The 25,460-nt window shown below is 31.5% G+C and overlaps 2 protein-coding genes across 2 annotated transcripts; both read left to right on the top strand.

Annotated features, from left to right (window-relative positions):
- The first annotated feature begins 3,801 nt into the window (after positions 1 to 3,801).
- On the top strand, positions 3,802 to 10,394 carry LOC143080495 (microsomal glutathione S-transferase 1-like). Its single transcript, XM_076256358.1, has 3 exons — positions 3,802 to 4,219; positions 5,408 to 5,499; positions 9,122 to 10,394. The coding sequence occupies exons 1-3, from the start codon at positions 4,094 to 4,096 to the stop codon at positions 9,363 to 9,365; spliced, it is 462 nt and encodes a 153-aa protein (XP_076112473.1). The 5' UTR covers positions 3,802 to 4,093; the 3' UTR covers positions 9,366 to 10,394.
- Positions 10,395 to 16,765: 6,371 nt separating this feature from the next.
- LOC143080496 (microsomal glutathione S-transferase 1-like) lies at positions 16,766 to 24,762 on the top strand. Its single transcript, XM_076256359.1, has 3 exons — positions 16,766 to 16,951; positions 23,766 to 23,857; positions 24,233 to 24,762. Exons 1-3 carry the CDS (start codon positions 16,829 to 16,831, stop codon positions 24,474 to 24,476), a joined length of 459 nt encoding a protein of 152 aa, XP_076112474.1. The 5' UTR covers positions 16,766 to 16,828; the 3' UTR covers positions 24,477 to 24,762.
- Positions 24,763 to 25,460: the final 698 nt, after the last annotated feature.

The raw sequence follows: 25,460 nt of genomic DNA, 5'->3' as shown, positions 1-25,460 counted from the left end.
ACATATAAACTAGAACAATATCATACTGACGGGATCTTTTAAGTACAGAGTCACGCTATAAGAACCAAAGAAATACAAAAAGTCGTATGTACAAAGCACGACACCAAAAATTGAAAGACAATACAAACACATTGACGAGATGTACAAGTACCGAGCCACGTCAAAAAGATATCACATAAAACCATTCAACAGTAAAAGTAATACTAATAATAGAACAAAGACAAATGAAAGAACTATAAAATACGTTGTTAAGATGATAAACAACATCAGTACGCAGAATCTATACATCAAGACCATCGTGTATTATTTGTGAAGTTGATACGGAATATTTATCAACAAGGTCTTGGTACCTTCCGATGAACTTTTTTTAGAAAAAGGACAAGACGTTCTTTGACATACCCCTGGTTCATAAACTTTCTACTTAGACACTGATGACGTTTTACAAAGTCTGAGTTGGAGCTGCAAGCTCTTGAATATCGAATAAGTTGGGAAATATATATCCCATATGCAGGTGAAGTTGGTATATTGCTACTAAGGTGGGGGGAATTTATAATTTCAAAATTAAAATCGTCTCGTTTGTCATAGATTCTGGTACTGAGATGACTATGTAAGTCAAATTCGAGATATAAGTCTAAAAATGAGGCGGAGGAAGCCGTGTCTGTTGTTTCTTTAATCTCTAGTTCTGGGGGATATATTAATGGAACCCAATCAGAAAAGTTCGGATGGTTTATGGAAAGAACATCATCAATATATCTGAAAGTGAAATTAAATAATCTGGCTTCTTTGATCCCCTTGTTTTTGACAAGTGTCTGGAGAAACTCCGATTCATAAGAAAATAAGAAGAGGTCGGCAAGAAGAGGCGTACAGTTTGATCCCATAGGAATGCCGACAATTTGTTGGAAAAGTCTACCTCCATGCAAACTCAACAAATATGTTGTCGATAAGAAACTCCAGCATACTGACCACTTGTTCTTCTGTGTAGCATGTTTTACCTATTTGTTTGTCATTATTAACGAAATATGCCTTATGAAATCCCAAAGTAAGTAACTTGTGTTGTTTATACTATGAATTCAAATTCTTCGTGGACATATTGTCAATATTTCATTTTATTACTTCAAAAATAAATTTTGGTGTAGAAAATTCAGGGGAGGCACTCCCTCCCCTGAGTTGCCTCCCCTGCCTCATAGGTAGTTACGGCCTTGGGTCAACAATGTGACGTCAGTCAAAATGAGAAAAACAGTGACAAATACATACCAAGATCCTGAAAAATAAGATGACAAATAGGATGAAATATGTGCTCCGAAAAGATGAGCAATTCCAATTTGAATACGGTATAATGCTCGGGAATGTGAATCCACGAAATACAAAGACAGTACAAGTCACTTCCAATAGCGATCGATCAGATTTAGTATGAGAGATGACACTCAATATATTTGTAGGGATACCAATTTTATATCCTGAGCTTATATGCAAATCTAGAAAAATATGTCTCTTTTATAATGGTTGGGGGATGTGCAGGACTGATGATTTACAACAAAACTCATACAAATATGACGGACATGAACATTTCGGCAACTTCTATTTAAATATACATGAGGCGGAAAATTGATATCGGGCCAATGACTGCATGTATATGGCTTATAAATATACAGTCAACACAATTTAACTGCTTAAATGGAACGAGTGCAGTTTAAAAGCCAATAACAACTAGTAAAAAATCTAAGACAATTTGTGACATTCTTGTCCCTCATGTGTCTTTGTCATATTATCTAATTGTAAAATCTTAGTACATTGTGTGTTTTGTGGCAAACTTGACACTTATTTTTTCATTAAAAAACTGTTTCAAGAAAAATATTTAGATATCATTGATTTTAAGAAAGGTAGTTTATATGTTAATTAAGAATCGGTGCTCACCCATTACATTATGAATTGAAAATGCCAGATACTCAAAAATCGTATTGTACAGCTGAACAAGTTAAGGATGAGCGTCATTTTTCAATCGAAGGCTCACTTCATGATAATTATTTGAGGAATGAACTCTTTCAACATATTTCTAGCACCTGTCAGAATTTAAAAAAGTTAGATAAACTTGTTTAAACTTCGATTTTAACACAAGAAAACTTTACTATTATGGAAAAAAATGATGATTTTATTGTTAGTTCTTTTGAATTATGTAGTATAGGTCTTGATACTGACTGTTGTTTGATATCGATGTGTTAGGTTTTTTTTTGTTTTTTTTTTCCTATTTTGTGTTGTCTCCGATTGTGACTGTGGCTTATGGTGAAATAAAGATAACTATATCATATTAGTATTGTAATGTCTTAATGTTGACCCAATCATTATACCGCCACTTCGAAAAAATGTGGAGTACTGTTTTACCTCTTTCTGTCCGTCCGTCTGTCCGTCCATCCGTCCGTTCGTCCGTCCGTCCGTCCCATGAATATTTTCGTTGCATCTTTTTCATGAACAACATTACAAGGATTTCTGAAATTTGGTTTCAGGGTTTATTAAAGTCGGTTAGCTATATCGTGTGATGCGTTTTCAGATTCATAACTCAACAACTTTCCGTTTACCGAAGACTTTTCACATGAGAGCCAAGTTGAAAATGTTTGTCATATTTTTCTCAGAAACTACCGTGACAATACAACGGTTTATATTATAAGTCAGTTATACTGTGTGATGCTATTTTAGATCCACAACTCAACAACTTACTGTTTACCGAAATATTTGGGCGGGGTATCCTCAATAGCTCGCACCATCACTGGTTGGTCTCGATTTATATGCTCTTTATAGACCCTGTAATTTGGAAAATGAAATATTCTTTTCTGTTCTATTTTATATATAGACTATGAATTGAGTATAGACAGAAAGTATTCGGACTACCTTAGTAATATATACGGAGTTATTTCTTAAAATATGTTATTACATAAACGTAATAATACCAAGGATTTTGTATAATTAACTTTACAAATCCTTGATAATACAGACAGACAAATTTTATTCTACCTTGATACCCTGATACTTTACTTGATAAGTGTCGGACTTATGGGTTGCCGAAGTATTGGACTGTCGGAGAAATCTTTATGGGTTGTCGGACAAATGGGTTGTCGTACCAAAGGGCTGTCGGAATAATGGCATGTAACCAACCAATCATTGCTGAAATTCTGTGAAATGTTATAATCGACACCTGCGGTCAAATAGTTTCATTGAGGGCAAATAGTTGGAAACTATTGACCGATCAAATAGTGCAACGCTTGTAGTTTGATTAATACTGAAAATATTGTGTACTTATGATAAATGAGGTATAATAATATAAGTTGTATTCATCAGTTATAAATTCGATTAAATATGCAATTGTATCTATGGCAAAACCGTACGTGGGTCTTTATCGTCCGATTTAAGAAATTCCTTTTTGGCCGGTACTAGATGCATTTAAAACCATCATTGCTATTTTTTTATTTAAACTTTTGCTGTTATAGATGAATAATCTCTCATGCAAAAACCTCACCCCTAAGAAAAGAAAAAAATTTGACACATGAATTTATCTTTTAAATTAGTTTAACCAGAGACATATGTGTATATATGTCTATGGTTTAACTTCGAACCATAATGGAGGTAGGTGCTTGATGTGTTTGTTATTCCACCGATTTCTTTCTAAACAAACACTTTCCAAATAAAATTGCTTATGAAGCTTAAGGTTAACTGCAGTGTTTATTCCCCTGTAAGACCTTCAATATTTTGTCCGTCCGTCATGATATGAAAGGGAGGGGGCCTCGTTTATGATCGTATATGAAGCTGGAAGAAAAATCGTGTATAGTTATAACATGTTTATTTGTTACAATAAACCTGTAAAAAGGTACATTATTTGTTTTTAAATGGAATTACAAGTGCTCCCGGACTATTTAATTATATCCAAATTCGACGTCACGTGTTTTTCGTCACATAAATTAAATCACAGGGCCTAAACAAATCAAATAGAGCGTAACAAACAGAATAGGCTATATTTTTTTTCAAGTTTACCGACCGAAACCGGATTTTAGTTTCAACATTCATTTTCCTTTTGCACGACTGGACCGGTACACTGATCTCCAAGATGTCGGACAGTCTACTTAGTTTTGACAATCCTGTATTTGCCAACTTTGCCTATTACTCCGGTATTGTAATATGTAAAACAATGTTAATGAGTGTACTTACAGTTATAAATAGATTTCGTTACACGGTAAGAGAAATTTTGTTATATAAAGTTCAGGAGATTTTGGTAATGGTATAAACTATATAGCTATATTCACAAGTGGGAGACCAAACACGAAAGGCATAGGAGTAAAAAAAAAACTATTTCATGAATGAATAATGTATTTGTCAATCATGGTTTATTTGTAAAAGAATTAGACAAAACATAAATAAGAAGCTTTTTTCATGCATCCTGACATATAAATATGGAGGGTAAGTTAAAAAAAAAAATCAAAATGTTACATATAAAAAAAGAAGGTTGGTATGATTGCCAATGAGACAACTCTCCACACGAGACAAAAAATGGCACAGAAATTAACAACTATAAGTCACCATACGGCCTTCAACAATGAGCAAAGCCCATACCGCATAGTCAGCTATAAAAGGCCCCGAAATGACATAGACTATTACAATATATGAAGATGTTCACAATGGTTCAGGCATTAGACTGATCGAAATTGACTAGACTATAGATAACCAATCCGTAACAATAAAATGTAGGCATGTACCACTTGGGAAAGCAGAGAGAAAGACAACAGTCTGACTATGTTGTTGTCACGTGTGATTTTTAATTACATTATTCACTTTCATTTAACAGAAGTGGCACTTACCCATGATCAGTGGCGGATCCAGAAATTTTCATAAGTGGGGGCCCACTGACTGACCTAAGAGGGGGCCCGCTCCAGTAACGCTTCAATGATTCCCTATATAAGCAACCAAATTTTTTCCCAAAAAGGGGGGGCCCGGGCCCCCTGGGCCCCCTCTAAATCCGCCTCTGATGATAATTGTACAACACTTACTAGACGACAAGTGTGTGAAAGGCAAGCTAAACCCGAACCTATTACCGTTGACTGCATCGACATTTCCGCATCAAACGAAGTTAACCGTACATCATGATCTCAAGCTGGATTTGAAATTGACCGACACATCAATATATACTTTTTTAGTTTTTAAAAATATTGTCGATTTAAGCTTCTGTACAGATTTTTTTTATGTGATTGCTTAACCTTCCAATTTTTCACGAATATTCAGGATGATTATAAAATTTAAAAAAAAGGAAACATGAGCCCTGCCTGTATCGTGTTTCATAAACTGTTTTGTATTTTTGTTGTTTAATTCATTACTGTAACAACTGAACCTGACAATGTAATAATTTGTTTTTATTATATTATTATAGGCATTTGTGAATCCAGAAGATTTTATTAATTCCAAGAAACCATTAGAAGAAAGAAAAGCGCCAATTAATTCTACCGTTGAGCGTATTAGAAGGTTGGTACACTGTATTTAAATACAAGGTCATCATTTGGTTTGTTTACATGGGACTCTGTTCCTTGATCTACCTTTATGTGTAGTGCATTGGACAAAAGTTTGTTGGTCGAGAAGGTATTTGTCCGTTATGAGTGATTTATAGAATGTAGGTACAAAGTTTGTAGAATTTTACAATTTTCCCATTTTTCTTTGGTATATTAGTATTTAGCAGAATGGTCCCATTTTCCCATTTTAAGTTGCACATGTTTGTGTAATGTACAAAATTAAAAAGAGGACATATTGATAACCGGAAGAAAATGACATTTGGAACTTTCACTGGCCATAATTCGAAAAGCGCTTAAATGAACACTCGTTTTAGAATGATTATTTCTATGAACTCTCGTTTTAGTTTTAAATTGAATATTTCTTATTTTAAATGTTTCTTTATTTATAGATTGGACAATAATATATGTTTTATCAGAACCTTATATAATGTTTTAATACCCTTATCTTTGACATTTATCTTTTGTAAACTAGCTGTTGCTTGGGCAGTCTTCTCCTATCTTTCAATCTGTAAAATTGTGTTAATAAATCTGTAAATTGTATACGGTTTTGCGTTTAACGCTGCCACAGTGTCGATTATAGTCCAACAGACTATAATGTAACCCGTACCGGAATTCACGGAGTTATGATCCCTAACTTCACGGGGATATATATATGTTGTGTACAAGATGTAAGTTTGTAAAATTATAATTTGTACAGGGTTTTCGTACAAGTTATAACTTTTTTTAACACACACCTTCTTGTACCAGGTGGTACAAATTTATCTTCTAAAATGTATCCGTTTTCTGTCAAATTTATATACTTCAACCTAACATTTGGTGCTATACTCTTTGTCCCCTAATTGAAAATGAGGATACCCGAATGGTTTAAATTCTAATTTTATTTTTCTCCTTATACCAAAATCATATCCATAAAAAGTCATTGTGTGTTCTTATAATGTTTGTGTATATCAAGGCTCAGTATTAGACTGTATCGTGTAGTTTTGGAAATATGACAGAAATATTTGAAACAAAAGACTGTGTTCCTGCATCATTAATTTGTGTTCAGCGGTTCATTAAACACTGATAACTTGTACAAAAAACCTGTACAAAATTATAATTTGTACAACATTACAACTTGTACACAATATATATATAACTGCAGTGATTACTCTGGAAGTTCTGGTTTTTTTTTATCTCAATGACACTTCTATGGTTTCACTTTATACATGTAGTCTGTACGAGTTGTACAACTATGAATACAAAGCTCAAAAAACACAACCTTGTTTTCATGCTCATAATTTAAAACCACAATCAACGCTGAAAATAAAGAAAACGACGTTGGTCATTCATACTAACAATACCTCACACCAACTACCAATTCTCAATAGATAGAAATCCCGATAAATATACAACCATATGACGAAAGGATTATTTTAAAGCCTTATAGATGCAATAAATTAATAATATTCGTACGAATGTTTAAAGGAAAACATATAGACTAGTCGATGGAATATAATTTCGGACAAACACCGCATGTTTTTTTGTGATTGCTGTGTCCATGAAAAGACAGTAGCCTGGAGTTGCTCTCAGAGTTCGGAGTATTATAAGCCGTGCTATGAGTCTTGTATGTACCCATTTAATCATGGTCGTTGCTGAAACATTTATCGATGATTACTTGGCGGATTGAAAACATAAGCCGACTAACAGTTTACTGTAGTAATAAAGTTTCTTTTATAAACCCTGCGTTTTGATGACCTAACGACAGATTCAATTTGTCATTTTTTTGTTCGGCTATCTGTCTGTTCGGCCTCCTATTCCACTTTTGTATCCGCTAATGCTCTTGAACGACTATAATGTTAAAAAATATAACGTTTTATCCCCATCATTATTTCATTTCTTCATTATAAATAAAATAAAATAAATAAATAATCTTTATTTCAAGAGGATGATCCCATTAGTTAAAACTAATCTTCCTGAGAGTCCTCAAAATAATAATAACATATTTATAAGTACATAGAGTATTATAAAGTTATATTATACACAATATACAATTGTATTTAAATAATAATGAAAAAGCATATTAATTTGCACAATTGATGAAAAATTTGTAACATTTTGTTTTAAAAGATACAAGTGTATTACTCATTTTTATTTCATTTGGTAAACTGTTCCATATTTGAGAACCTGAATATGTAAATGTTTTCTTTAAAAAATTTGTTTTTGGTTTTGGAAGATTTAATAGTTTTTCATCAGCTGAACGTAATTTATAATTTTGATTATCAGTAAAATGAAAATTTTCTTGTAAATAGTTAGGAACCATACCATTTAATGATTTAAATACAAGTATTGCCTTTTGGTATTGAATGCGTTTTTCCATATTTAACCAGTGTAAACTATTAAACAATAAACTGGATGATGTCATTATGTCAGCTTCTACTATAACCCTAGCAGATTTCTTTAATAACTTATTTAGTTTATTTATTCCACTTTCACAACAGCTTCCCCATATATTGCAACAATAATCAAATAATGGCAGAATATAAGCATTAAAATAGATAATACGTATATGCATAGGTAAATATTTTCTTATCTTTTGTAATAAATTGATTCTGTTTGATATAGTACATGACATTTTATCTATCTGCTGATTCCAACTTAGGTTTTTGTCAATATATAAACCAAGAAGTTTTTCACAATCTACATTTTCTATTTGTTCATTTGAAATATTGATATCTAAACTGTTTCCAGTTGAACAAAGCCTTTGTTTTGAACCAATAATCATTGATTTACACTTTTTGGCATTTAATTTCATACAATTTTGCGAACACCAGTTTTCAATTACATGAATATCATTTTGAAGGTTAGAAGTTAACTGAAGTAAATTATTACCTTTACAATGTAATGTAGAATCATCTGCATATAAATCTATTAATGAATGTTCTATATTAAGTGGTAAATCATTGATATATAAAATAAATAACAGAGGGCCCAGGATAGAACCTTGTGGTACCCCAGTTTTTATGCATTTAGTATTAGACATGACGTTATTGACCTTCACTTGTTGGCTTCGTTCAATCAAGTAAGACTTAAACCAGTCTAGTGTACAATTTGAAACATTATAATATTCAAGTTTTTTCAATAAAATTATGTGATTAACCAGACAAGCAGTTTTATATATTTTTTTGTAACATTGTCATTAGGGAACTGGATACCAACTCTAATTCTAAAATTGTCATCATGACAATCAAAATATGAAGTTGATACTGCACACCATATTAAAAAACGCATGTACAATGTGCAATCATGAATATCGTAATGAATATTGTCATCATGACAATCAAAATATGAAAAGCTGGATCATTTTAATTCCACAATATTCATAGAATTGAATCATTCAGAACATTTTAATATACAAACTTTGAAGATATCAGCATTACGTGAGGAACCACAAGTCCGTTATAAGTTCGACAATTACGATATTCATGATTGCACATTGTACATTATTACATTATGATTCTGTTTAGAATTTTAATTTACTTTCAATTATTATATAAAGCTGATATGTTATGAAAAGTACATTATTCAATCGTCTTTTTCAGATGCCATCTTAATGACCTTGAGAACGTCATTCCCTTCGTCTTGATTGGATTTTTATACGTTTGCACACAACCAAACCCCGGAACAGCTTTACTGCATTTCCGTACTTTCGCAGCTTTCAGAATTTTCCACATGTTTGCGTACCTTATACCGTTGCCACAGCCCTCAAGAGCAATCGGTTTCTTTGTCGGTGCAGTTGTTACAGGTTCCATGGCTGTATCTGTACTAAAAGCTGGATCATTTTAATTCCACAATATTCATAGAATTGAATCATTCAGAACATTTTAATATACAAACTTTGAAGATATCAGCATTACGTGAGGAACCACAAGTCCGTTATAAGTTCGACAATTACGATATTCATGATTGCACATTGTACATGCGTTTTTTAATATGGTGTGCAGTATCAACTTCATATTTTGATTGTCATGATGACAATTTTAGAATTAGAGTTGGTATCCAGTTCCCTAATGACAATGTTACAAAAAAATATATAAAACTGCTTGTCCCGCAAATATAAAAAATTTGTAAGGGTTCCGCGGAACCCAGTGTCTCGCCTACTTTTGCTGTTAATCACACACTCATCAAAAATGATGAAAAAAATCAATAAAATTATTCCTCTCAATACTATCTTTTGATTGTCAGAAGCTTCTGTCCAAGTTTGGTAAAAATCCAGGCTAGTTTAAGAATCTTAAAAATGTTTTAAATACTTTAACTGCAGACTGTATGTAATGTTAACTGGAAGAAAAACTAAGTCCATTTATAAGTAAAATACGGGAAAAATGGAATTTTATTTTTACAAAATTTACATCTGGATACTATCTTCTGATCATAAACAAGCTTCTGGCCAAGTTTCTTACAATTCCAGGATAGTTTAAGAAAGTTATTAAAATTTTAAAAACTTTAACCACAGAGTGAATGTAATGTTTCCTGGCAGAAAAACTAAGTCCATTTATAAGTAAAATATGGAAAAAATGGAATTTTATTTTTACAAAATTTACTTCTGGATACTATCTCCTGATCATAAACAAGCTTCTGGCCAAGTTTTGTACATTTCCAGGATAGTTTAAGAAAGTTATTAAAATTTTAAAAACTAACCACAGAGTGAATGTAATGTTTCCTGGCAGAAAAAACTAAGTCCATTTATAAGTAAAATACGGAAAAAATGGAATTTTATTTTTACAAAATTTACTTCTGGATACTATCTCCTGATCATAAACAAGCTTCTGTCAAAGTTTCGTACAATTCAAGGATAGTTTAAGAAAGTTATTAAAATTTCAAAAACTTTAACCACAGAGTGAATATTTGTGGACGCCGCCGACGACGACGACGCCGACGACGACGGAATGTAGGATCGCTATGTCTCGCTTTTTCGACTAAAGTCGAAGGCTCGACAAAAATCATGTGAAGAACCATTTGTTGCCAAACTTAGGGACGACTTCAAAAGTTCAATGAAGGATAAAAAACTTAATTCACATAGTTTTTTTACTGACACCCCCCCCCTTTAACTTAATTTGGGATATATGTAAAATCGATTTTAGATTAACAAAACTTGCAGCAATGTTGACCCCCACCCCCACCCCCAAACTATTTGATTTAAGTTTTTTATCCTACATCGATCTTTTGATGTCGTCCCTTAATATGCATATATATATATAGTATATTTATGAGTATCTATAGAGTTAATATGGTTGATGATCAGATCCATTACACTCGATTATTAAATTTTTTTTTAATGGTATCTCTTTATGTACCCTTGACACCGTAAGGTTTATAAATATAATAATATTTGGTATGACTGCCAACGAGACAACGCTCCATCTAAGCAGAGACATATATACACATGTGTATATATATGTCTCTGATCTAAGTCACAATTTGTAAAAGTTAACCAGTATAGGTCAAAGTACGGCCTTCGACAGTTACATGAATATGCATAATTTTCGTTGTTGGAATAAGGAATAGTTTTGTATGCAATGACTTGTTTTAAGACGTCTATTCGAAAAGAAAAATTAATCAACATTTTTTATTAATATACTTTTCCTACTGGCAATTTTTACATTCTGACTAATGTAAAACGCATTAATATCATACCATGTGGTTTGTAATTCAAATCCTGTTGTTTGTTATCTCTGTCATGTTTGTTTTAAATGGAGCGATGTGAATCAACTTAAAATAAGTCAAAACATCAAATAAGATTGTGTCTTTTCATTCAGATCTAATACTAGCGTGATGCATTATATAGAACAATTTTCGAATTTCTGATTTTTTTTATATATAACCAATCTAATTAAAATATAGATTTGGGATTTCGTTAAACTCAATACGCGTATTGAGTAAGGAGTATATTAAAAACGAAATAATTAGATTGATATACTAGTATAAACTTAACGGAAATACATGATGTATGTGATGGCCTATTTCACACATCAACTGTTTTCTCATATGTCATATATTGTCATTACTATTTCATTATCTTGGTTTACTTAAAGCATTAAATATTTTCTAGTAAAAGAATTTTCATTTCAAACAACATTTTTTCCAACTTTTAACCACACGCAGTGTAGTTTCGTTTTATGCAAGCCGTTGCATTTATTTCATCTAATTTACCTCGCTACACTATTTATATGTAGCCTCTATTCTATATGGCACGCCGCAGAGGCGGATTTAGGGGGGCCCCCCCTTTTTGGGAAAAAATTTGGTTGCTTAGATAGGGAATCATTGAAGCGTGACTGGAGCGGGCCCCCTCTTAGGTCAGTCAGTGGGCCCCCACTTATGAAAATTCTGGATCCGCCACTGCGCCGTTATTATATTTATTCAATTTCGAGATATCTTATTTAGTTAAATAAGATATCTTATAAACTAATTGAGATATCTTAATAACAAAATGAGATATCTTATATATCAATTGAGATATCTGATTTATTAAATAAGATATCTTATATATTAAATAAGATATCTTATTAAAATGTTTATAAAGATATCTTATTAAATATATAAGATATCTTATTTAAAATATAAGATATCTCTATTAATTTATAAGATATCTTATTAACTGTATAAGATATCTTTTATATAGTTAATAATAGAGATATCTTATTTACTTAATAAGATATCTCTATAAGTTAATAAGATATCTCTATTAGTTTATAAGATATCTCTATTAATTAATAAGATATCTCTATTAGTTTATAAGATATCACTATTAATAAGATATCTTATAAAGTATGTATTTAAAAGATATCTTTATAAAGAAGTAAGATATCTTATATACTTTATAAGATATCTTATTAATTAATAGAGATATCTTATTAACTTATAGAGATATCTTATAAACTAATAGAGATATCTTATAAACTTTTAGAGATATCTTATTAACTTATAGAGATATCTTATTTAATTGGTTATAAAGATATCTTATTTAATATATAAGATATCTCCATAAGTTAATAAGATATCTCTATTAGTTTATAAGATATCTCTATTAATTAATAAGATATCTTATAAAGTATGTAATTAAAAGATATCTTTATAAAGAAGTAAGATATCTTATATACTGTATAAGATATCTTATTAATTAATAGAGATATCTTATTAACTTATAGAGATATCTTATAAACTAATAGAGATATCTTTTAAACTAATAGAGATATCTTATTTACTTTCAAATTAAATAAGATATCTTATAAAAATTAAAGATATCTTAATACTTAATAAGATATCTTGTTAAATAAATAAGATATCTTCAAATTTGAATAAATATAAAAACGGTGTGCCATAATTCTATATTCTAGAGCTTGCATTTCGATATCATGACTTCATTGAAAGAGTGTTACTGCTGACAAGGCAGATCCCGTAAGATTTTCATGTGGTGACTGAGGTTGAAATCATTCCTTCGAAAATTGTACGGCCGCCATAATAAGTTGGTTGACAGTTATGGAGTATCTGTTTCAAAGATGTCGACGGATGTGTTCCAAATTGCAATTTGTTACTGTAATTCCTTCATCTGACCTATCGACTTATCATCGGGATAAATGAGGATCACAACAGGTGCCACATGTGGAGTAGGATATGCTTACACTTTTGGAGGACCTAATATCACCCCCCGTTTTGGGTGGAGTTTGTGTTGTTAAGTCTTGAGTTTCTTCGTTGTTTTCTATACTGTCTTCTTGTCGTTTTTAATTTTTACCATGACTTTATTAAAGATATCTTTCAGAAGTTATCATATCATATAAAGAGTCTATAAAAGGAGGACGAAGGATACCAGAGGTACAGTCAAACTCATAAATCGAAAATAAAGTGACAACGCCATGGCTAAAAATGAAAATGACAAACAGACAAGCAATAGTACACATGACACAACATGGAAAACTAAAGAATAAACAACACGAGCCCCACCAGAAACTAGAAGTGATCTCATGTGCTCCGGAAGGGTAAGCAGATCCTGCTCCATATGTGGCACCTGTCGTGTTGCTTATGTGATAACTAATTCGGGAAATAGTCTAATTCGGTAGGTCACATTCATGAAAGGTATGTCATTTGTGAAACGGTTATTCCATAACGGTCAACCAACTCGTGATGGCGTCCGTAAAATTTACGAAGAGATGATTTTAACTTCACCATTTGGAACTCTTGATTTAATAGCTTCCTTGTGAGCAACAATCCTCTATCAACAAAATCATGATAGGAAATGCAAGCACGGGAATATCGTATCAATTTGGAGATATATACACTGTATGCAGGTGCTGCTGGAATGTTGCTACTTAGAAATGGAAAGTTCACAATTGGAAAGCTGAAATCATTCCTTTTGTCGTAAAGTTTTGTTTTCAATCGACCCTCATTGTCGATTTCTAGATGTAAGTCAAGATATGATGCAAACTTAACTGTATCTGTTGTATCCTTTATCTCTAGTTCAATGGGATATATGCGTTCGACATAGTCACCAAATTTTGAATTATTTAGTGAAAGAACATCATCTATGTAGCGGAAAGTAGAGTTAAAGGAAATTGCTAACTTCTTATCTTTCTTCCTAAGAAGTTCCTGTATGAAGTCAGCCTCATAATAATAAGGAAACAAGTCGGCAAGAAGAGGGGCACAATTCGTTCCCATTGGAATGCCGATAGTCTGTTGAAAAAAAAACGTCCTCCGAACGTAACAAATATGTTGTCAATCAAGAAATCAAGCATCTTGATAATATCAGTTTCAGAGAATTTTTTTGTTTGAATCAGTTTGATCCTTTGCAAAGGAAGATTTATCCCATCCTAAGACAAGATACTTGTATCTTCGTTGACCATTCTTTTTGATGAAACAAAGCAATACCAACTCTCTCAATTTGTCTTTTAGTTTTGAATGTGGAATACTTGTATAAAGTGTAGAAAAGTCAAATGTTTTAATACTATTACAAGATGAAAGATAGATTGTATGTACTCTAAAAGATCTTTTGAATTTTAAAGTATCCACATCTGATTCACGCCACCTCTAGAATAGGCAGTTTCCCAATAACTTTGATCCCCGTCTTTGATTGGTGATAAAATAGATGTTAATAATTTAGAAAGAGGTTTCGTGGAGCAATTGGAAGACCCAGCAATATACCGTTGTTTGTAAGGACACTTATGCAGTGTAGGTATCCAATACAGTGATGGAAGATCCAGTTCATTATCTTTGGTTGAAATTCGAAAGGAACATACAACAGACCTATAATTATCCAGGATTTCCTCTTTGGTAAGTGTCGTGAGGGTATGTTTTGGGTCTCCAAGTGTCGATACCCAATTCGTTTATATCAAGCAGTTAATGTAATGAGTTTTACACACAAAAATGATGTTGTTTGGGGCTTTATCTGCGGGGACAACAACATATTTGTCATGAAGGTAGGATAAGTGTTTTGCAACATTAGGGTCTTTAAAGATTGACGTAGCACGGGCATTGATAGACCCATTCGGTTTCTTAATTCTAATTTGTATCAACGACCTCACTGCCTCAATCCATTCGGAAAGAGGGTCTACGTCTTCCTTCTCACACTTATAGCCCATTGCCTGGCATAATCCTCGACTGAATCCATCAAAATTTTAAAGTTGTATTTCCAATTGATGGATTTCGGCTCACGATATTTTGGATCTTTCGATAACACATTTCGCAGGGAAGTGTTACTAACAATGTTGAGGTCACCGATAATAACGTTGCCAGCCGGGTTATATGTATGGCACGCCGTTATTATATTTATTCAATTTCGAGATATCTTATTTAGTTAAATAAGATATCTTATAAACTAATTGAGATATCTTAATAACAAAATGAGATATCTTATATATTAATTGAGATATCTGATTTATTAAATAAGATATCTTATATATTAAATAAGATATCTTATTAAAATGTTTATAAAGATATCTTATTAAATATATAAGATATCTTATTTAAAATATAAGATATCTCTATTAATTTATAAGATATCTTATTAACTATATAAGATATCTTTTATATAGTTAATAATAGAGATATCTTATTTACTTAATAAGATATCTCCATAAGTTAATAAGATATCTCTATTAGTTTATAAGATATCTCTATTAATTAATAAGATATCTTACAAAGTATGTATTTAAAAGATATCTTTATAAAGAAGTAAGATATCTTATATACTTTATAAGATATCTTATTAATTAATAGAGATATCTTATTAACTTATAGAGATATCTTATAAACTAATAGAGATATCTTATAAACTTTTAGAGATATCTTATTAACTTATAGAGATATCTTATTAACTTATAGAGATATCTTATAAACTAATAGAGATATCTTATAAACTTTTAGAGATATCTTATAAACTTATAGAGATATCTTATTTAATTGGTTATAAAGATATCTTATTTAATATATAAGATATCTCCATAAGTTAATAAGATATCTCTATTAGTTTATAAGATATCTTTATTAATTAATAAGATATCTTATAAAGTATGTATTTAAAAGATATCTTTATAAAGAAGTAAGATATCTTATATACTTTATAAGATATCTTATTAATTAATAGAGATATCTTATTAACTTATTATAGAGATATCTTATAAACTAATAGAGATATCTTATAAACTAATAGAGATATCTTATTTACTTTCAAATTAAATAAGATATCTTATAAAAATTAAAGATATCTTAATACTTAATAAGATATCTTGTTAAATAAATAAGATATCTTCAAATTTGAATAAATATAAAAACGGCGTGCCATATATATGTGAATTGGGAACTAGCACAAGTGCAATCAGGAGGCTTAGACTTGAAGTCGTCAATACTGAGATCCTGCAAAACGTGTTTGTAATTGAAAATTTTAGTTGCAATATTAGGTTTGGTATATAGGTACAAGAAATGATTGGTGCAGACTGGTCTTTGAAATAATGAGGTATTTTCGATTGAACTAATCTATAAAACTATTGACAATATATCTAAACTGATTTAAAAAGATATCTTAAATTATAATAAAAGGTAATAAACTATATAATAAAGTATATACGATATATTATTAACTTCAAATTGCATAATATATCTCAAAGAGAATACAATATATCGTAGTATACTTTTTATTTTTTAAAAGATATATAGTGAAATTGAATAAACCCAAACTGCTTGCCATACATTACTTCCTACTGTGACTGCTTGTATTTAGATAGTTGAAGGGCCAGTTTATTTCTGTCTAGTCGAGAAGGAACATGTCGGACCTATTAACATTTAACAACCCTGTATTTGGCCAGTTTGCTTTTTATTCCTGCATTGTGATATGTAAAACAATGGCCATGAGTTTGCTAACATCAGTTAACAGAATGAAAAATCGAGTAAGTATAAGTAGATCATACACCTACATACTTTATTTTGTTTACTTAGTACGGTGTCCCAGATTAAAAATTTTATCATACGCGTGTAACCGGATGCTATTTATACAATAACAATTCAAAATCAAATATATTTTATTGCTAATCAAAGCGCCCACAAGGAGCAGAACAATCAACATTAATTACACACACATGATTACAAATGATTCAATATGATTAAGACACAATGTTATAAAAAACATATAATATTTATCATGTTTGTTATTAAGACAAGTAGAAGAATACAACAAGCACAGTGTTTAATAATACAACTAGGTTTAAAAGGGGAAGGGTCACTGGGCATTACTATATCTATATATCATTTAAGGAAACTTTCCTATATGAGGATAAATTTTCCAATAATTCTCCGAGTTTCTGGAGTATGAAAATATCTTCAGAGGACACTGAGACTACTATAACACAGTATTATAGTAATCTCAGGAGGACATAAGCCAAATTAATTGTGATTTAATATCTAATCCACTAAAAATTTTTAAACCGTTGTTTTTTTTTGTTTTTTTTTTCATTTAAAAAGTTGAAACGAATATTTGAAAGTTTGTGGCACTGAATTTCATCCTCAACCTCAGTACCACACTATTTACAGATACGTTATGACACTGTCAGATTTTTGTACCTTCCCCTCTCAATCTCTAAATCGTGAGCACTGATACGGAATTTCGTTAAGTAATGTCTATATCTAAAATTTTACTGCAAAAGGTAATTTTCTAAGCAAAATCTGCTTTTAAAAAGTCTAAAAGTTCTAAGCTTGTTACCATATAGTTTATTCCCTCTGAAATCATTATTAAGCTAAGTTTGCCATATTAAATCATATAATTCAGTACAATGATGAGATAAAAAAAAAAAAAAGAAAACCGATGTAATAGATTACAAAATATACAGGTGTACTCGTGACCATATTCAACCAGGAAGTAGGAAAAATCATATCGTAAATGTCTTTCTTCAGTGTGAAATGTTTTGTCTGTCGTATATGCAAGCTAATTATATACACGACAAACGTAAAAAAGCCTTCTCACGCTTATTGATAGATATAAGCAAAATGTAGAGATAGGCAGAATTCGCACCATGCAGAAACCTTTAAATAAATTATCTTAACATTATCTTATAATGCTGTACGAAGGAGTGTACTAAGTTAATCTTAAAGATTACATCCCAGCTCCTTTGTTCTAACGGTGTCTAACGGTGTCTCCAACCTATGCCAACATTTGATAAAAATATATTCAATCTATTCCTACAAACAAAATACAAAAGGTGTTGTAATAACAATTATTAATTAATATATTAAGGTAAAATACATTCAGTATATTTAAGCATTAAATATTACTCTTTTAACATTCAGAAACAAAAATAAAGTATTTGCAAAATTATGTTGTAGTAAAAATGGAATAATACAAAAATATCTAAAATGACATAATTGTAAAATAGAAACTTTTTTTTGAATCAAATATTAAATCAACAATAAAAAAAATTGACTAAATTTTAAAAATTAAACTCTTAAATATAACAATACTTAAGAAAAATATAAGTAAAAAGCTTACATTTGTGCAATTTTTTGGATAATTTGTGTTCATAATTTTGTTGTATTTAATATGAAACATACTTTGCGATCAACAAGCAACAAAATATATAAATATACCATACTGCAACAGAAACTTTTTTAAATCACTTTAATTTTGCAATATAAAATTTAAGATAAATATCAAATAAAATGATTTTTGGTTCATTTATAGGCAATGACTTTCCAGTGGGACAGTGCACCCTTTATTTACTTTATTTTGGGTTTGAAAAGTATTCTGTGTTTTTTTATTCATTATATTGGGTTGTGAGAATTATAGAAATTTTGTGCCTCTTACTTGGAACTCTATCATTCGAATTGATAATTAGATACATGATGTAAGAATAAGATAATTTGCAAAATTAATATAAAAAATGAGTGTAATTTATATAAACACATTTGTGACTATCCTAAGACCATCACAAGAATCCTCTCGTGTAGTCCTTACTTTGTGACCAACTTAAAGATGTCCAAATTTAGGACCACTTTGTGAAACCCTCTAAGGACTAGAATATACCGTAAAACCATCCTAAGACATGTCTTACTCATGAGATAGTTTTGTGAAACTTGCCCCAGAGACCACAGGAAAGCAAAACGACACCAGTTGATTGGACAGATGCAGCATCATATCTTACACCAGAGACATAAACTACAATAATTGTATTATATGTCTATGCTTATACTATGACTTTTGAGACAATCATATAAGTGAAATTTATCTTATTCTCTGTATGTGTAGGAATTAATAGTGAACATTTATAATAGATATTTTACATGAGTCAGTATTTATGAAATACACGAGTATCAATAATGTTGTATTTTATTGTATTTGAAGGAACGTATTTTAATTAAATTTAATATTTTATCATATATTTTTTATTTTATTCATGAAAATGATACTGATAAACTTTTAATATGACTAGATTATTGCTACTTTAAAAAAAATCATAAAATCCTTTTCTTTACCCATTAATTCGGGCGCATAACATTTGCGCGCATTTGGGGATTAAAATGTTTTACGTTTGCGCGCAACTTTCGATTACATTTGCGCGCATTTATCTTACAGGTAAACTCAGGTAAAAAAAAGGGAATATAATAAAATATAAATTATATAAAAATATAAAATAATGACTATTATTTTCATAATAAATATGACGATAAATCATTAACTTTGAAAATATATTTTAATTACATATTGCTTATATTAACTTCTACGACAAAATATAAAGTGTTCATGATAAATACCGTTATAATTAACAGCAGACATGTAACTTCATTGCGAATTTTTCAGAGTGAACAAGCACCCCGAATAGTGATCGTTTTAAATTCGTAAATAATTAAGTTAGTTTGTAAAGTTTTGCCGAACATTTGAAGGTTTTTTTTTAAAGCAAATCGGGGGGGGGGGGGGGGGGGGATCATTAGTATATGATGGATATTATACTTTCCGTATTGATAGACTATAATGTAACCGACGTATCCTGCTTGGAATACCACTTCCACCTCAGTCCTCGTGGCTGAGTAGGTGTCTTAGACTAACGGAAAGGGTACTTTTACGTAAAATAATTGAATACATTTATAAACGAATAAGTATTATTACCTAAGCTTACCTGAGTTTACCTGTCAAATAAATGCGCGCAATTGTAATCAAAAGCTGCGCGCAAATGTAATGGTAATGCGCGCAAACGTAATGCACCGATTAATTCATTATATTAATTTTTAGAGATCCTCATCACACACAATTACTTACATTTTCACTAGCTATAGTACTTGTAAAAGGAATTGTATATTGAGTATACTTTAACGCTAGATTTAAACTGGTTGTAGATTGATTAGCTCCTAATTAATCTATGTTTTTATAACACTTAATCTGTAAAAAAATATTCAACCTATGCCAACATTTTTTCATACAATTTGATACCTAAATTTCAAAATGTTGGCATAGGTTGAATAAACCGTTCTAACAGGGGTGATCTGAGCCGGATCACCCTACCAGATCACCCCAGTTTGAGTTTCTTTGTTATGCATGCTTTCCTTTGTTCTGTAACATTTTGGCGGGAATGTCAAATCCACTATAAAACTTATAAGTAATTATACGGAAAAGACTATCTATCAAAATTCACGTAGAAAAAATCCACTTGTATACATGTATGCTTGGCTTCTAACTCAAGACCTTTAGCATATCAAGCCACGACACATACCACTACACCAGGACGACTGGATATGAATTAATAGTAATTTGACATACTTAAAAGAAGCAAGATCTTTTTATAAGTGGGGCGAGTTGTCAAACCTTTATTCAGTGGGGTTTAAACCTTTTTCGTTAATAACATTAATACGACCCCGTTCACACTAGGACATTTTTATCGATTTAAACTAGACTGGTTCACTTTAGATCGATTTAAGGGCCAATGTGAACGCTTTGAATCGATCTTTAATCGGTCTAAACTAAAACACCAAAAGAGGTAGTTTAGATTGAATCGATCTAAAGTAAACCGATCTTACTTTAAATGTGAACGCAGAGATCGGTTTAAACTAGTACGATTGAATCGAAAATAACGTATGCGCATGTACAGCGCCAAAACTATCTCAGAGGTTCGCTGTTTAACCCATATTTCTCTGTTTACAGACATTTAAAACAAACTGAAAACATTTTGTCTTCGCCGAGGCATAGATTTGCGAAATCTGTGTCTTCTTTTCTTATGATGATTTTTTTATTTTTAGGAACCGCAATATTTCGTCGTGTTGTAACTTCGTTACTACAGATATTTTTTAAAAATTAAAGAAAACGGCAATAACACCTGTACCAAAATTCAGGAGAAACAATAACACTATCCATTTTTTTCAAGTGTGTGTGTGTCAGACTATCAATAGATGAATTTAATAAATCAGTTCTATTAATACACAATGTTTACAGTTTTACGGGTAAAAAGGTTAGATCGATTGCGTTTTTAATTGTAGTGTGAACGCAGTGGATGGGTTTAGACCGATAGAGATCGTTATGATTAAAGATAATGTGAACGCTAACTGGTTTTATTTAGGTCGATTCAAATTTGATCGATAAAAAAAAATGCTAGTGTGAACGGGGTCTAAATGAGTTTTCAGACTGGTTGTTCAATTTGATTTTACACTTTTTCAAAAGTGGGGCGAGTCGGTAAACAAGAGTGGGGCGATTTTTTTATAAAGTGGCGATATAGTGTGGGCCGATTGGCAAGTTGGGCGAGTTGACATTATTTGATATCCACTCGTCATTAAGGGTATACACCATATAGTAATATATAAAGTATATTATAATGGTTGTGTGGCCTTCTAAACTAGATTTTATGAATTGTAAATGGTTTTCCATCTAATCTAAAACAGCTGGGATGTAAAATAGTTATCCCATTCGGACTTGGTGTGTCAGTGATATAACCCTCTGGCCTCCGGCCATCGGGTGATCTTACACTGACACACTGCGTCCTTGTGGGATAACTATTAAAAACAATTCACAGGGGCTTTTCAGTTAAAACAAGATGACTGCTATAAATATATAGTAGTCTGGAGTAGGGTATACATGTTCCGGACCATATGAGTATAATACTCGTTTGGTTATTAACGGGCCGGACCATATGAGTATTTGGACCATGTAGGTATTTTTTTTTTAAATTACATTATAAAAGTTTCAATAATACAAAAACTTTATCTAAAAAAACAATGATGGTTAATGTATTATTTTATAATTCAAATACTACGTAAAAATTAAATATTGATGCCATACTTAATAATTTTCATCGCTAATTACATTCTTGCAAGTAGGCTGGGGGTGACATTTACTTCAACACGGTATCATAGCAAGTGATTTGCATTTGCAAGTCTCGGTTGTGCACGATCTTTTTCATTTTACACCTTGTGTTTGCGAGTGAAAAGCTAGAAGTTTGGTAGCTGTATACAGTGATACCGAGGTCTTGGGCCATTCCGATATGTCTACGGTGTTTTTAAGAAGCTTTAGATCTCAAATATCGTAACATGACAGCAATACACCATATTCACAAGAAAACTTAAATAAACTATGTTACTTTTCAGTGACTTCTTGTGTAACAGTTCTTAGAGAATGTTTTGGTATTAATTTTTTTAAAGTCGACATATTGTCATTCACGCGTCATAACAAATCGGTAATGACCATCGGTATTAAATGTGTTTATTATAGTTTTGACAAGTAAACGATTAACTATGTGAAACTTCAATTTTTTATTGAGCTTATATCCTTTTATTATAATAATAAAATTACACATATGATAGCGTCTTTTTAATGAACGGTCATACCGTATGAAGAGTTTAAAAGTAAACTGTAACAGAGTGTTAATTACCCCGACAATCCGCGTACGGCCGGACCATACGCGTATGGTCGGACCATATGAGTATATACCCATATGGTCATGACCATACGCGTATGGTCCAAATACTCATATGGTCCGGAACATACATAAAGGACAATGTCTCTGAAGATTTTAAAATAAAATTGTACTACAGTAACTAAAAAATTCATTGGATGAATTCAAGTAATAAAACTTAGAATTTAGAAAATCGTAATTCTTCAGAAAAAATGACTGTTCCATTTTAATTTAATATTGTGGCAAACACGTTTATGCATGGCAACCAAAATCAGTAATGTTTCAAATTTTAGTGTGCTTTAAACTTTGCTGCATCTTTAACAAGCATGCTTCACGTACGATCAGAGTCGAGAGAGGGGGGATGTCCCGAGTTTGGTAAAAAAAAAAAACTCCTTTAAATATTCGTGTGAATATAGAACGTTAAAAAGGTTCAGCGTATTTTTATGAAAACCCAAAGGTCGATTCATTGTTGTTATCAGCATGCTTTTGAATTTGGGAAGGAAACCAACGAGAAATACCGACCTTTGACTGCATCTGAAAAAGAATCAATCACAATTGAGGGTCTAGATGGGGGTTCATTCAATTCTGTATTCCTTAATTTTAATAAACTAAATACAGAAACAAAACAACTGTTTCTATAAACCCGACTCCCTTATAACTAACCTTAACATTTTTAAAGCATCCCATTATTCTATATTTTCTATTTTTATCAATTTGGCCAATTTTTCTGTAGTATTTGGCCAATTTTTCTGTAGTATTTGCCCTTCATTCTATGTTTTGCCTGGTTACCCTTATAGACCCTAATAAAACTCTTTTTAATTAGCTCTTTTTGTTTTAGGCATTCGCTAACCCAGAAGATTATAAGCTCTCCAGGAAGCCAGGGGATGACGGAAAACCAGTACTAAATGCTACAGTGGAACGCATTAGAAGGTTTGTAAATGGTAGAATGTTTAAGCATATTTTGAATAAATGAGTCCAGTTTCACTAGGATAAAACAGCTATAGGTCAACATTAATTGACTAGAATAACCAGTTTCCATGTCTAAGGTCGTGGTTCTGTTGGAGCAATTCAGCTTTCTCAAGGCACCAATAAAAACTTTGATTTAGTAAGTGGTGCTAAAGTGACGTTTAACAACAAAAATCAATCAACAAGATTTAGTCTAAACCTCCTTGTATGATAGTCAATTTATTTCTAATGCAAAAGGGGAAATGCAGTATCAATGACTAAAATATAAAATGAAATGCGAATACGATGTAATAAATAAATTATGGTATATTTGTAATAATTTTGTATTTATAATTTTAGATGCCATCTGAATGACCTGGAGAACGTAATTCCCTTCGTCTTGATTGGATTACTATATGTCTGCACAAAACCAGACCCGTCGACAGCATTGATGCATTTCCGTGCTTTTGCCGGATTTAGAATTTTCCACACATTTGCGTACTTGATCCCCTTGCCACAACCATCAAGAGCCTTAGGGTTCCTCCTGGGAGCTGTCGTTACAGGATCAATGGCAGTGGCTGTACTAAAGGCCGGCTCATACTAATACATTTAGTATACTTCATTGACCTAATTACAGCTTACCACGTGGACTGTGAACACTAGATCAAAGAAACATTTCATTATCTAATCAAACAAATTGAGTGTAAAAATGTTATGTCATAGGATGAAGCTTATGCTTCCTGTACACTTTTTAATTACATCGTATATCTGTCATTTGATACGACTTTGATTCTTAAAACTACATGTATGAGATAAATATCAATCACATTGCATAAATGTGTATATCTTATTTTTCCTGCTTTCATCATTAAACAGATTTTAGTTTTAAATCAACCTGTTTATATATTTGTTGAGTACTCATTTTATTCAAAGTATTATATTTCTTGAATGATTTGCTGAAACGGTTTCTTCATACAGTTACGTACAAGTGAAGCATTCACTTATATTACCTAGAAAATCTTTACTAGAATTGCACATTATCCCATAAAATGTTTGAGAAATAATTCATTCAAGTTTTGTTGCAAATTTCATTTTCCAATAAAATGTTTAAGAAATAGTCCCTGCAAGACATGTTAGATTTGTTGAACATTTTTACATGGCATGAATTATCTCTTTAAACATTTTATGGATGGAATGATAACAGTAGTAAACTCGTGTTCAAAAGTCATAAATCGGTTAAGGGATGAAAAAAATCCGGGTATAAACAGTGGCGGATCCAGAAATGTTCAGAAGTGGGGGCCCATTGACTGCATGAGAGGGACCCACTCCGGTCATGCTTCAGTGATTCCTTACATAATCAACCAAATTTTTCACAGAAATGGGGCGGGGCGGGCCCCGGCCCCCTAAATTACCCTCTGATTAAAGTCGAGGGAAACACATAAACTATAAGAGGAACACAAAGAAACAACAGGAACACTGAAGTGCAACACTGCCATATTCCTGACTTGATACAGGACTTTCATTTTAAGAAAATTTTAAGAAAGTTGTAGCTGGTTTAATGGCTATCCAAAACTCCCGCTTTATGACA

The sequence above is a fragment of the Mytilus galloprovincialis genome, chromosome 6 (assembly GCF_965363235.1).
Source record: "Mytilus galloprovincialis chromosome 6, xbMytGall1.hap1.1, whole genome shotgun sequence".
Classification (NCBI taxonomy): domain Eukaryota; kingdom Metazoa; phylum Mollusca; class Bivalvia; order Mytilida; family Mytilidae; genus Mytilus; species Mytilus galloprovincialis.
The sequence above is the reverse complement of the archived record's forward strand: the minus strand, read 5'-3'. Positions and strand labels throughout refer to the sequence as shown.